The following is a 15,000-nucleotide window of genomic DNA, read 5'->3' as shown; positions in this document are numbered from 1 at the left end:
TTTTGCGAGGCAAACCCACTGATGAAGAAAACAGCCATAGCTGAGAAGTTGGACATCAAACCTCAGACATTGAACGATATCTTGAAGAATAAGGGCAAGATATTTGGACAAGTGGAGAAGATCACAAGGCCGGTGGTAAGTGTGAAACGCGTGAAATGTGTGTCCTTTGAAGATGTCGATGACGCGCTCATCATCTGGTTTCGGCAAATGTCAGCTCAGCCAAATATTCGGTTGGACGGTGAAATGTTGCTGCTGAAGGCACGTAAATTCGCTGCGGACCTCGGGCATGATGATGCCGAGACCTTGCCGATGCACTGGATAGACAGATTCAAAGTGAGGTGGGGAATCGGCAAGGTCAAGAGGTGCGTCGAATCAGGCAGCGTGGATTCGCCGATACTGTCTGGATGTGATGCGCCGATACTGTCTTTTGGTGGAGGATTGCCCAGACAACATCATGGAATACAATGACTGGTTTGAGTCCTTTCTCATGCACCATATGCCCAAGAGTTTGACGCAGTCAAACATAACGGATTACTTTGCGAAGGAGTAAAGGATCAATTGAGCTTCGTGTTGAAGTCCGATCATGGTTTTATATTGGCTTGTTTTGTACATTACCGCACTCACTCATACATAGGCATTGAGTGGTAATCATCACCACGATGACTGTGTGTCATGTAATTTGTCACCATACCATCACCGATGGTATATGAGTTGTCTTGCAGTTGTTCATTATCTTTACTTTTGATCAACTGATTCATGAATTCCATCTTTGCTTGATCACTTTCCAACTCACCAATGAACCCCCACCTATGCCCCGAGGATTGTGTTTTCCTATTGGTACAATAGCCAGCTCTCACACATATGTGTCCAGGCTACGCTCGACTTCATCCTTCACCCCACAGTCATCATGAATGTTCGCATATGCGGAAGTCGTCACATTTCTAAGTCGTCACTTTTTTCTCGGTCCATATATATATATATATATGTGTATATATACAGTATATATGTATATATATATATATATATGTATATATATGTGTATATATACAGTATATATGTATATATATATATATATATATATTGTTACGGTTGTGGAAATTCACAGAACACCATTCAGGCTTCCCAGAGATAAGTTATGTCGATAAGTGTGTGTTCAGATTAGATTTCCCCACCGATGTCTCAAGGGATTTATTCGTGTAACCGGGCTGTGATCTTTGAGTCAGCCATTATTCTTTTGCGATCTTTATTTTTGAGCAACCACATCTGAACAACCACAACCACCTCTCAACAACCACGCCATCCCCACCACAGCGCCAACCACGACATCTCACCATCTTCTCAACAACATCTCCACAAACGCACAACATCACCTCACCTTTATCTCCATTGCGCGCCATCTTTTCGCCAGCCACGGCGAATCCCACGGACGAGCAACATCGCCGCCGACAGACGCGAGGGTTCCCTGTTAGAGCGGGAGCCGATGATTCCTGCAACGTCCGCGTGGTTGATGATTTCACCCACGTCCGCGCATGTCCGAGCTTCGCGAAGAGATCGGATCAGAATCACAAAAGGGGCGGAGCCAGCGGGGGGTGAGAGGTGAGGGATCAAACGCACCCCCGACCCGATAAAAAGGCGCGCCCGAACGCCAGTCGCAGAGTGGAAGTCTGGAGTTGAGCTGGCGTTGAGTCGGAGGAAGCCAGCAGCCCACCAAGGTTCGAGTCCAGTGGAGGGCAGTCGGGGTCGTCGGAGCGCAGCCAAGCCTGCCATGCCGCGCAGAACTGTGGGAAGGTGGAGAATGCCGGAGAGAGGTCGCCAGCCAACGTTGAGAAACGGGCAGGCTCTTAAAAGAGCATCAACTCTCGAAAGAGCAAAGGCCCGTTCGTTCCTCTGAGGCGTCGTCGTCTAAGCCGATCCACCAGGCTGCACGGTGGGGCCTGGACCAACCAAGCTGCCGTGTTTCCGATGAAACGTCGGGGGTCGCTCAGCGAGTCACCACGAGGGTGACAGGTAACCAGCCCTGCCTCTCGGAGCTCTTGCGGTCTCCACAGCTCTGTGGATATTAAAGGCCTACGGGTCCAGTTCTGCCCCTCCCTTTCCTGGGGTTTCTTTGCATGAAAGCCGTGGCACCTTGTCCATAAGTACAACTGTTAAGTGAATGTACAATAATAAATAGAACTGTTGTAGTTCTTTGGCTTGCTCGTGTTTTGTCCCTTACCTGCATTGTCATTGTGTGAATGTTCACCTGTTCATTGCGTCTCTTCCTCAATTGAGCTGCCGTATTGCGTTCGGGATATTAGCTGGCTTTTAAATAGCCGATAAAGTAATCGGATCCGGCGGGCTTGGCGATATACACCGCTCGGCAAATCGCAAACAGAGCGAGCTGCTTAAGCAGCTCGTTTCCAAGCAGGCCCCGTTGAGGTGTAAATCCCCGGCATTTCTGTCTGCGCGCATACTTACGTAAATCGACAATTTGGCGATCGGACCCTGTCGCGCGTGGACAGAATAGTTGGCTGATTTACGGTGTGATTATAAACACACCCGTAGCTGGATTTCGTCGTTGATCTGAAAGCTGCGACTCGGTTTGCCACGTCCGGTGGGTGCGCGGCTGCATTTAGCTAAAAGCGGTCGCTCGCACGCCAGAGTGGTGAGAAACCACAACAATATATCTATATATAGTTGCGAATCCGCGCCCGCCGGCGTGCGAACGGCCACGTAACTCGAATCGCGGCACGTCGCCCACCGGACGGACAATTCTGTCGTGACCCTCTCGGACTAACGCCGGGAGCTAGTCACGGATGGGCCTTTCGGCCTCACCACGATCGTGCCAATCGGCCCCCCGCGTGGGATAGGGTTGTTCGCCAAACTCGACCTACCTAAGTACCCACGCGGAGGGTAGACCGGGCGATCGCACCTCGCCGCAGGTCGACTCCAGACACGGGCCACTTAAGCGACCCGTTCCGTACTATCGGGATAACCGAGCGGTGTTATCGTCGGCCTCGACGGTTCCGATTAATTATCGGGCGTATTAAACCCACTACCAACCCTTTACGTGAAGCAAGAAGGAGATTCAATTCAAGAAAAGACGAAGCGAAATGGGAAAACAGTTCAACATAATGCACATTTATTCCGCAGCACACGGAAAGCACACATATACAATTACAACAATTATGCACCTAAAGCAATTGCAACAAAAGAAACACAACAATGCAGATCTACAACCGACTACGCGTGCACACGGCAACACTTACACAGTTTTACTTTACAGACGGCGCCAACAACACATTTTCTCAAAAGCAAAAGAAAAGGGCCACCCTCAAAGACAAGGGGGGCAGACGGGGCCTGTGGGCCAATATTTGCGCGGGACCTGAAAGAGCGGTCAGGTCCGCGAGACCGGGTGGATCCTACCCGTGTCTTTGCGATGAGCCGCCAATGTGGTGGCGCGGCGGCGCCCCGACTCCGCGCTCCTTCGCGGGTTTCATTGGCACTGCTTGGAGTGGGGTGGGAACGGGGCCCCCCTTTTCACACTATCTCAGCATGGGGGGGGAAGGGGGGAATTGTTGATGCTCTGGGGAAAGAGGATAGCTGGCTTGCTTGGGTCCCGTGACGAGCGATTCCACTGCGAGCTCGTCGCCGACCGCCGTTTTCCTTGCCTCGGACCCGAGCTATTCAGTCTCTTCCCCAATTCTCCTCAGCCGACTGCAGCAAACCACCTGTACACCCTCGCCTCCCGACTCACTTCCCGCTCCTCCAAGGCCGACTCTGCGCTCAAACCGACTTGACCGCGCTCCAGGCTTCCTCTCTCTGCAGCTCCTCGACAGACTCCGAACCCCGACAGACTGCGAGCTCCACTCGGCTCTCCGACCTCTCCAGACTGACTCTTCTCCAACTGACTCACTAAATTCGCCCCGTGCTCGGCGCTTTATAGGCCGGCAGGAGAACCCATATGCAAATTTCTGGATCAGAATGAGCTCGGGGGTGAAGCCACGCTCACCCATTGGACGGAGAAAAAGGGACGTGTCTCCCCTGATCCTAGAATTTGCATATCTCGATTCTACTCCGTCGCGCCTGGAGGCGGGGCCAAACCGCCACGCGCTTGCTGATTTGACGGATCCGAAGTGGGCGTGTATCATTCCTAATCCGAATTCTCCTCGGAAAGGCCGCACTTTGCACTCGCGGTTCGGCGCGCGTCCCGTACGAGGCCAGGACAGCCTGACGCTCGGTGCTCACAAGTGGTGCGGGAATGGTGGTAGAAGGAGGAGAGGTGAAGGTGGTGGAGGGTTTATGGTGGTGGTTTATGGCCATGGCGACGTTTGGAATGGCGGTGATGCGATGTTTGCGGGACCGAGTTGTGAAGGTAAAGGTCTTGGCTGTTGGCGTTGTTGTTGTTGTTGTGAAGCGGAGTTGCGGTCAGTGTTTGTTGTGTGATGGCGGTTGAGACGTGGTTGGTTCAAAATAAAGATAGAACAGAAAAACGACTATCTCAAAGCGTCGCAGCCCGAATGAATCACATTTATTCCCTCTAAACAATGGGTTTGGGGCTAACTACACATGTACTTACAGAGATATCTCACCTACGGGACCTGAATGGTGGTTTGCGAATTTCCTCAACCGCAACAATATATATGTGTGTGTGTGTGTGTGTGTGTGTGTGTGTGTGTGTGTGTGTGTGTGTGTGTGTGTGTGTGTGTGTGTGTGTGTGTGTGTGTGTGTGTGTGTGTGTGTGTGTGTGTGTGTGTGTGTGTGTGTGTGTGTGTGTGTGTGTGTGTGTGCCTTGACCTGTGCTTGTTTTTTGGCATGTGTTTGACTACTTGTGAGTATTTCATTAATGTAACCTCTTAAATGCACCAACTCTGCTTGGATGGGAACAACAAAGATGCCAACTGAGTGAGGTACTCGGCAAACAGAACAAATGTTCTATATGATAACATTGATATTTATACCTTTAAACATCCATATGCCATTTTTATTGTTTTACCTTTGTAACTCCAGCCTCGTAATATTGTGTATCCAAACGAAAAAGCACAGAAAACTTCACTGAATGGGAGATCGCAAAATCATTGAATTGTATGTCTTCTTTATTATTTTGTCATCCAGCCTAGCACAGTAATGGCTGAAACGATTACAATCCTTTTTAGAATTCATGCACATGTGTTTGCATGTTTGTTTGTTTGTCACGCTACTCCTCCTACAGTTCTGGCCTGATTATATCCAGACTTGCTACAGAGTATCAGCATAACCCCAATTGATGAGTAGGGGTGTTTTTATCTTTGCTGGTGGTCTTGTGGGGTTGAGGGGGGGACTCAAATTATCTATGTAAATGTTTATCATGCAGCGCTTCCTCCAGGTGTGGAAGGGCATTACAAGGGTCCCCCATAAACAGTACAGTGTTCCTGTCCCCACGTTTTCCAGTGCAGTGATGTGTTTTGAATTGTAAAGAGTCGGTATGTTTTTGCTTCATGCACGCACGTATCCCGAGTTTTTTTATTTTTATTTTTTGCATATACAGAGCTGTCAGTTGTTTATACACCGCCCAAATGAAGATATGCATCAGAAGAACATGCTGCATGCTTGGAACAAGGTCACACATAGGGCGGGTACTCTGCTCATGATTCTAATGGGAAGAATTGACATTGTCTGAATAGTTTGTTTACCAAACCATTTGCAACCTCATAATTTACATAAAATGCCAATAGTGTTGTGAAAATTAGAACAACTTTGTGTCAACTAATTTTTGTTTCTTTTGAACTCCAAAATCAAACGAACTCGTACTACAAGCACCTGTCCTCTGACATCATGTGGCACCCTCTCGGTGATGTATTCCCAGTAAATATTTTTAAAATCTTTTTTCAGCTTATTATCTCCGCCACTCGAAGGTGGACGGAGGTTATGTTTTCACCCCTGTCTTTCTGTGAGCACGATATCTCAAAAAGCTGTGAACGCATTCAAATAAAATTTGGTAAGACAGGTTAGATATGTGACAATGACAAATCAATTCGATTTTGGTGATAATCCTGATCCGGATACTACAACTTTTTTATGTGATTCTTCATATGTAGCATGATATTTCAAAAAGTTGTGGACTGATTATGACAAAACTAGGTGGATGAATTAGGTGAGTGATGAGAACAAGCCGATTCGATTTTGGTTCAGGTCCGGATCCACGTCTGGCTTATCAGGGATACAAAATGTAAACTGTTGAGCCTGGTGAAGGTATGCTATCGACCGAGTGCCCTTCTAGTTCTCTTTTTCATTCACAATATTTCATTTTGATTTTATTTTTGGTTTATATGTCATTGATAGTTTATCAAAACGAATTGAAAGTTTCAAAAATCTCCACGGAGAGGTTTGCTCACAACAAGGCCGAGTTTATATGTAGCTGATGATATTATTGCTTCAGTACATTGCTGAACTAAGTAAGTGATGTACCGCAATAATTTATTTCCTTCTCTGTGCTTTTGTAAGAAAATAGGACAGGAATTGCTTACCTAAAAATTGTATGTACTGTACAGTATTTCTGTATGTATATATTGTACTGTACAGTATTTCAAAGTTGAAGAATTCCTACACAAACAGATTATTGCAAAGGCATTATTTTAAAGGTGTTTCCGCATGAGGGTGTCGAAACAAGTCTTGCCTTTAGGCTGAGAACCTTTAATTTACAAAGAACATAGCTTGTTAAGGCTGTGTGCATGCAGTGACGTGCTTTTCTTTCTCTGGCAGAAGTTGCTGAAGGAGATAGAGCGTAAGGTGTCTGTACTGAGCCAGCTCCTCCTACAGAGGGACTGTCTGCGTGCAGCCCAGCTCACTCAGGCTCCCAGCATGCTGCCTCACACCTTTGACCACGTTACGCAGCAAGGTGGCCGATTGTCAGAATCCAACCATGGAAGCTCTATGTTCGCAGAGCAAATCAATCCAGAAACGGCTGGTGGCAACGGAGAGGCACCAGAGAAAGATGTGTTGAAATGCCGTGAGGATGAAGTCGTCGAGGAAGATTTGGCATTGCAATCCGCTGTTGTACCACATACTCAGGATCCCAGCAATCAGATTAAAGTTATTATGACTAAAGAAGCAGAAGGAGATGCACATTCGGAAGAGATGTACTGTCGGCTTGGGGTGCTTAAGAGCGGGCTCCTGGAACTCCAAAAGGTGCTACTGGACAGACAGAACAATCTGCAGGTGTGAACCCTTGACAAAATTTCAAAATAATTTTAAGTGTTTCAAGAGGCAATATGTGTATTATAGACGAGATGGGTGCATGCTATTTCAAGAGGCAATGTACATATCCCATGAGGAATAAAAACGTTTTTACATTTTATTTTATTTTATTCCTTATGAGATTGCTGCATTCCTTCTTCCAGTATTTACTGTATGTCATTACATTGGCATTTTCCTGTGTTAAATTGGGCAAGCTATTAAAAGCTGGCAATACAAATCTTTCTGTGCAAGATGCACAAGGACAGACAAAATCACAGCGAGCCATAAAAACAATTGCATTTCCACTGGTTATGGAATTCGTCTATTTAATTAATTGGGTCACTTTCGGACCAGCTCCTGCTTTCACCAGTCACATTTCCTGAATTTTCTGAATCCCTCTCTCTGTTATTGCTCAAGCTCCTTCTAACTTGGCGTGAAATTTGCACACCAGCACCTAGTAACCACTCCAACATTGCTTTGAAGAGTGTTTAATTTGACCTCTGACCTCCAAGTAGATGCTGTAAAAGGATGCATTCGCTGTGAACAAATTCAAAACGCTTCTCTGTCGCTTCCCTTCCCGGACCATCTCTGTTCAATTGTTCCTCCACAACAAGCATCTTTCATTGCGTTACCATGGGCATTGAACAAGTTTTCACAACTAAACAACTCACAGCTTGCTTGGGAACACAGAGATGCGATTAACAAAGAAAAATAAGTTTTTCTTCAATGACTTTGCCGTGGAATGTGGTTAAATAATCTATTTTGGAGACGGTTTTTGACTGCGTGTCTGCCTAAAAAAAACAAAATAAAAGATTTCTTAGTTTGCTCCACCATGGTGAGCGCTTGCTTGTTCGAGCAATACCCTTAGGCTTACTGACGTCATGTACCATTACAGGCAAAGCTAAAGCAGGAAGAAGCTGATCAACCGGAGGTTTGTCAGAAACGATAAAAGTTCTGTTTGATTTCATTCCGCCTGCTGCTGGTTCATTTACTAACTTTTCCCCTAACAGCTCATCCATCTGCACGTACTTGCCGCTGCCTGTGAATGCCTCTTTTAGAACTCCTAGCTGCGGCCGGAGAAAAATTTCTGTTCCGTTTCCATTCCCGCCTCCTCTTCCTGTCTTTGGCAACCCTTCATCTTCTATTGCTTTGTTCCGATGCCCTCCTGCTCTGTGATCAGTTGTTAATCTCACCCCAAAGAACATTAACAGATGCTTAATGGCTTTGAGTGAGCCAACTAACAACTATTAACCAGCTTGTTCTTCGGCATGAGCCTCATCGGCGAATTTTGACCTTTTGCAGTGTCGTACCATAAGCAGGCCAGGATCAAAGATAATTAAAGATCCTTATACCCTAGTTACTAACCACTTTGCTGTTTCCCCCTGTGGTGGGGGCTGCAGGACTATTCTGAAGAAGTGGTTGAGGTTGCCCCAAGCTATCCGAGGATTTGTTGTCGAGAAATCGGGAACATGCATTCCAGTGTGACCAATGTATTTGGCTCTGATGAATGCCTTGGGCTGCTGGTCAGTTCGCTGCAACTTTCTTTTGTCTTTTGTGAGCTTGAAGCACAGTGAAGTATCTCGGTATCTGCTAGTTGACTGAATGCTCTTTGGTGCCAATTTTTTGCGATGAAAAAAACAAAAATTAAATACTTTACAACAAACAATGGTTCAACTTCAAAACAGGAGTTTAAATTGAATGGTTTTACGTCTTCTGCTCAAGTCATATGCCAGGCGTTGGTTTGAAGACATGAGTCTGTGTGCTTGTGCAGAAGAATCGTCTTTCAAGACTGCTCTTTTTTAGAGAGAATGTTAAGTTAATTGTCTTTCAAACCATTCTACAATTACTAGAGTTGAATTTGAATTGATTTTGTTAATCCTTTATTAATTGTGCCCAAAAAGGTGTATTGTGTCACAATGTAAGAGAGGAGATTGGGACTATAATCTGTGGTCACAATGTCAAAAACGTTTATTCATTAATTTTTTTTCTTAGGGACTGCAAAATCGAATTGCTGAACAAAAACAACTCATTACTAGTGTCATGGATAACTTCTACGTATCCATTTCAAACTATCCTCTATCGGAAAGGAGCTTTGAGGAAAAAAACCAGGTTCAAGGGTGAGCTAATGGCTGCTTGACAGTTGTGTTGCACGTCATTTATGTGATTTTATCTGTTTGCTAAGTAATACCATTTTACATGACCGAATGTTATTTGTTCTAGAAAATCATGTGTTGCTGCCTTGGAGCCACACCTCCAATTGCTGTGCTTGAAGGAAGAACAGAAGAGCAAGCTGGACGTCCTGCAGGCACTAATGGAGCAACCTTTCGACAACATGGTGTGTGCATACGATGTTGTCATTTGACTTACTTTGGACCGCAGTTTTCATGAAATGATTACATTACCAGATTAATCACTTCTTTCTGCGTCTTGCGCAAAGAAACTTAAACACAGGGCGAGGGTTCTTGGCTCTTCACGTCTCGGTCATATCCACTCCCATTATCCATTTACTAGAGTTGTTGACTCGAGTCGGTGACTTCAACTCAAGCGCAACTCGAGTCACTCTTTTGACTTGTGACAACCAAAAGTATTATCTTGCCAAAACGAAGTTTTGCAAGATATGTTAGTCAGCTTGTATGTTTTTTTTTGTTTTTTTTGTTTTTTTTTGTCTGTAATCACGTATAAAAAATTCTGCAGAGCACAGTTATCATTGGAAATTTTTGTTACTTCGCATATCAGAGGCCTATAGAGGTCCCTTTCAGTGCACAAAATTTTGAAGGTCAAGGTCAAAAGTCAAGGTCACTTTGGCGCAAATCAGGGGAGTCGACGAAACCCTTATTTTTTGAGTAATTTTGATCGGATCGACTTCAAACTTCATGGGAATATAGTTCATGGTCTGGCGCTCAGCTGATTAATTTTTGGTGGCGATTAGCCTTGACCTTCATGGTTAGCGCCTCAGGTCAAAGATATTTGACCTCAAGGTCAAATTTTCAAGTTTTAGGAACCATATCGTGTAGTACCTCAAATTTAACAGCTCAATGAGTGCTTTCTAGATATGTCAAGCTTGAGACATTATGACGTCATTTGGTGACGTTATGAGGCAAAAGCATATTTTTCATGGTTACTCTGTAGAACGATTCTCATCGGAATCTCTCGTAGACAGATATTCCTCAAGGAGTCGCTCCTGGTGGATAGCAGCTCTGTTCACCTCAGTGTGACCTTAAAGAAGTCACACGTAGTCACCTTTTGGCAAGATACGGGTCACCCTGCGGGTGACATTGGTTTTTACGCAGTCGACAATCTTCATTCCACCCCCTCCCGCAAAATGCCATCTAAATTTTTACAATCCGGGTGGCTGTGTCACACCATACGACACGCCAGCTACACATGCTCATTCAGAATCCGATTCACCGTCGTTTTTGTGTGCAACCATCTGCAGCGATTCGTTTAACACATGCGAGTACTTTCTCTTCAGACAACTCGAGAGTTCATAGAACACCTTACCCCACGCAGTGTTCCAGTGTATAATTCAATTGAAATAAAATGATTTTAAAGATGGTATAAAAAAAAATCCAGAAATTTACCACAGTTGATGCAGTCTTCTGCACCACCTTATTTAACACGTCCAAATACTGCAAAACTGGAGGTTTTTGGAATTGTCAAAAAGGCAATTTGTGTTCTACAGTGTTAAAGTACTGTACTGTATATAATTCAATTTAATTAAAATAAAGATTTTAAAGGTTGTATAAAAAGTTTTATTCAGGAAGTTTACCGCCATTGATGCAGCGTCTTTTACACCACCTTAGTTAACATGTTGCATTAGTTCTTCATGCATGTTGTTTGTGTCCTTTATGACATCCTTAAAAACAGTAAGCTTCCTGTTTGGAATGATTTTCAATTTTGTTTGACTGCCAGACAGACAGACAGTAAAAAATAATCTCACTCCTCTCTGTGTATGTGCAATCAGGTCAAATTCAGAGCGAATGTACTCCCATTCACGTTCCAATCCATGTTCAAAATATAACATTCAATTTAAATTGTTGTTCCTCCATCGTAAACTGATGTTTGTAAATGAAAAACATTAAGGAACCTTCGATTAGTAAAAGGTTGAAGGCAGTTTTTTTTGCCACAATCGCGCGCGTACACACACACACACACACACACGCACACGCACACGCACACGCACACGCACACACACACACACACACACACATGCACACGCACACGCACACACACACACACACACACACACACACACATGCACACGCACACGCACACACACACACACACACACACACACACACACACACACACCCTAATACCTCAAATTGTAACGACAATTCACCAATGCTTTCATTGTTTATGTCTGTCACCTGCAACACCCAATAGAAACATGTCCTCCACTGCCCATTTCACAGTTTCACCTAGAGAAATAATAATGATGTTAAAAGCCAAAAATCAAAAGAAAAATAACCATCATTATGAACTTTTTATACACCGCCTCCTCCGATGCCCTTGAAATCAAGCTTCACTACAAAAGCGATCCTCAAAACCAGTAACATTTCCATATACTGTAAACGCAAGTAATTCTGAGGTTGAAATTTCACATTTATATCCGAATTATTAGGGTTAGGTTTTCCCTCGCCACGAGTAAACCTGGGCATTCCTTCAAGGTGATCTACCTGTGCAAATGGGACATGGACTCCGCATGTAAGAAATGTTTTATTTAACGTCAAACCGTATGTTCCTCAACTTGATTATGACCAAGTTTATCTGCTATGTTGTTTTTGTTCATCACATCTCAGTGTTATTGAGATCTCATATTTATTGTTGAGATTATTTAACAGTTCCGCAGATCATATATTTACAGATCCCACAGTAACTGCACTGTACACACAATCTAAAAAAATCAATTCTCAGCACTAGAGATCCCTCCCCCCCCCCACCCTTCCAGCTCTGCAAGGGAAGGTCTAGACGAGAGAGCCATGCTTGAGGTCATCAGACTCGGGTGTGGGTGGGGAGAGAAAGGTCCTGTGAACACTGTTCGACCCCAGTGTTACCCAACTCCACGCCTCTCTTTGTTTGTGAGCTCCAAAAAACTAACGTGCCAGGCTTCACGACTCCAATTTCTGTCCCACGCCATGTCAAAATTTCTCATTTTGATTGAACAAACAATGATTGCACAAAATAGTGCATTAACAGCTAGTACATGAAGCAGGCAAGAAACCATGGTCTTTGCTTCATTGTAGGGACCAATAAAAAGTGTATATCATATCCAGTATGTATCTTTTCCTGTGGATTTCATCACAAACGAATTTTTTGTTTTTTTGATGCACCATAACAAAGCTTCTGAAAGGTCAAGTCCGGCTGAAACTTCACACCTGAATTTATTCCTTGTTGAGTCTAAATCTTGAAAAGAACAAGCGTCTTGCCATTTTGGTTCTAGAGGCACCCTGTCATACATAAACATGCTGAATCAATTTTGTTGTACAAGAACAAGAAATAACTAATGAAGTCGATGGCACTCCATCACAAATCCTCACGCTTCCCACCAAAAGCAAAGTTGAAAGATGGCACAAAAGTCCTCCAGGAATGACCCAATATCAAATTTTGTTTATTATCCTGAGCCCTGTGATCCTAAGTCCCCACACCTGGGGCATGAACCTGGAGTCAAATCCAAAATAATTATTTCATATTTCATGCATCCCCCAATGTTGATTGCATACACAAAGTTTCGTTTAAAAATGTGCCCGGAATTGCATTTTTTGGTGTTTGACCTTTTTACCCTGCCTCAGGGTCCCAGGAGGACAGGGCCAAGATGATACTGCTCTCTCACCTTCTTCCCATATGGTGATCCCAAATACCAAGTTTGGTGAATTTCTACATCACTGTTTAGGAGGATATAGCGCAATGGATGGATGGATGGATAGATGGGCAGACAGACAGACAGATGGAAGCGGTTACAATCCCCCCCTCCCCCGTTTTTTTTTTTTAACAAACGTGGGGATAACAAGGAACCTTGATGCAGGAGGAGGCCATTTGGCCTATCATGTCTGCGCTATGCCAACACCAGACCAAACAAATCCGTCTCATGCCGCAGACTAAACCTGAATGGGGGAACGGAGGATTTCTTTTTGATTATTATTACTGTAACTAGTTTTTGGGTTTTGGGGGTGAAGGGTTGGGGATAGGGACAAAGGTGGACCCTCCCACAGACATCACAATGACTACACACGTGCACTAACATGTGTCCTATAACCCATCCACATGCAAGCTACCTACAAGTCCTGCCAATACCACTGTACCCCTCCATCTCCAACACTTCTGGGTACCTACCTAATTCCATTTTAAACCAATGTACTCTTTCCGCTGCTTTTACCTTCTAGGGAGACCATTCCATGCATAATAATTACTGTCCTCACTCTACTCTTTTTTTTCTTTTTTTGGTACTCCCAACCTATGGCCCCTGGTCATATCACTCTATTCTGCTGAAGAACTATTTTGCACTTCTTTTGTCTACACTCTTTATTTTGCTAAACATAATAAAATCCCCGAGTAATTGCCTTCTTTCTCATGGAAAAGTCCTGTCTCAGTCATTTCTCATAGCTGAGTCGAGTTAAATTTGGAATTGATCTCGTAGCCCTGTGCTGAACCCTTCCTACGGCAACTGTCCTTCCTCAGCCATGGTGACCAAAACTGAACACAATAATCTATATGAGGCCTCACCGAATTCCTATAGTGTTCACACTTTGATTTATTATTTCTCCTCCCTACAAATACAACCTAAAACCCTGTTAGCTTTAACTGCAGAGCTGCCTGGCACTGTCCTGTCTGCTTACTTCCCCCTACCCCCTCTGCCCCTCCCTATATCTATTACCACCCCCCAGATCCTTCTCCTGTGTGACATGCTCAAAGATTGCCTCTTTCATGTAATATCTATTTTCATTACTAGCAGAGTACCCACCCTACGGGCGATCTTGTTCCAAGCATGCAACGCGTTCTTCTCTCTCTCTGTCTAGTGCAGCCTGTGGCTGCTGGTTGCATCATTGGTTGGGAAGCGGCTATGCTGCTGATGCAGTTGTCCCCCTTACCAGTGCACTGGTACTCATTTTGCCGACCTCGGAAGGGTGACAGGCTGAGTCAACCTCCTGGTGTATTAATTCAGCGGCCCAACGGGGCTTGAACTCAGGACCCTAGGATCCCAAGCCGCCACCCTAACTACTAAGCCAACACCAGACTACGCGTTCTTCTGATGCATACCTTTATTTGGGCGGTGTATAGGTAACTGCTAGCTCTGTATTGGCAAAAACAAAAAACCCAGGTTACGTACATGAAGCAAAAACATACCAACTACTTATAATTCAAAACACCTCACTGCACTGGAAAACGTGGGGACAGGAATACTGTACACTGTAAATGGTGGGGACTTGTAATACCCTCCCCTACCTGGAGGCGACACTACGCGATACACATTTACATAGAAATTTTTCACTGCCCCCACCCTCACCCCCGTCCTCCACCCCTTCCCGCCTGACCTCTCCTCCCAAGACCACTGGCAAAGATAAAAACACCCCCATGCATTAATTGGGGTCATGCTGATCATATTTAGCAAGTCAGGATGTAATTGACCCAGAACTGTGGGAGGAGTAGCGCGACAAGCAAGCACACACACAAACACCGGGTCCATGAATTATAGTAAGGATTCTTACCCATCCCCAGCACCTTACATTTATTTACTGTATGTTAAATTGCATTTGCCAGTCTATGGAAGTATCGAGACTTTTCTGAATATAATCAACCACCTCTCTG

The 15,000-nt window shown here is 44.7% G+C and overlaps 1 protein-coding gene across 6 annotated transcripts in view; it reads left to right on the top strand.

Moving 5' to 3' along the window:
• Positions 1 to 15,000, top strand: part of LOC147020621 (nesprin-1-like) — a 464,443-nt gene that overhangs the window by 175,019 nt on the left and 274,424 nt on the right. For 4 of the 6 annotated variants that reach the window (XM_085896121.1, XM_085896122.1, XM_085896123.1 and 1 more), the window contains 5 exons: positions 6,721 to 7,176; positions 8,090 to 8,125; positions 8,595 to 8,717; positions 9,187 to 9,311; positions 9,415 to 9,529. In XM_085896121.1, coding sequence (XP_085752247.1) covers positions 6,721 to 7,176; positions 8,090 to 8,125; positions 8,595 to 8,717; positions 9,187 to 9,311; positions 9,415 to 9,529 — 855 coding nt within the window. The remainder of the gene's footprint in view (positions 1 to 6,720; positions 7,177 to 8,089; positions 8,126 to 8,594; positions 8,718 to 9,186; positions 9,312 to 9,414; positions 9,530 to 15,000) is intronic. The other 2 variants (XM_085896125.1, XM_085896126.1) reach the window with 2 other exon arrangements.

The sequence above is a fragment of the Eptatretus burgeri genome, chromosome 9 (genome assembly GCF_056783735.1).
Source record: "Eptatretus burgeri isolate ZD-2024b chromosome 9, Ebu_testis_v1, whole genome shotgun sequence".
NCBI lineage: Eukaryota > Metazoa > Chordata > Myxini > Myxiniformes > Myxinidae > Eptatretus > Eptatretus burgeri.
Note: the sequence above shows the minus strand (reverse complement) of the source record. Positions and strands in the feature narration are given on the sequence as shown.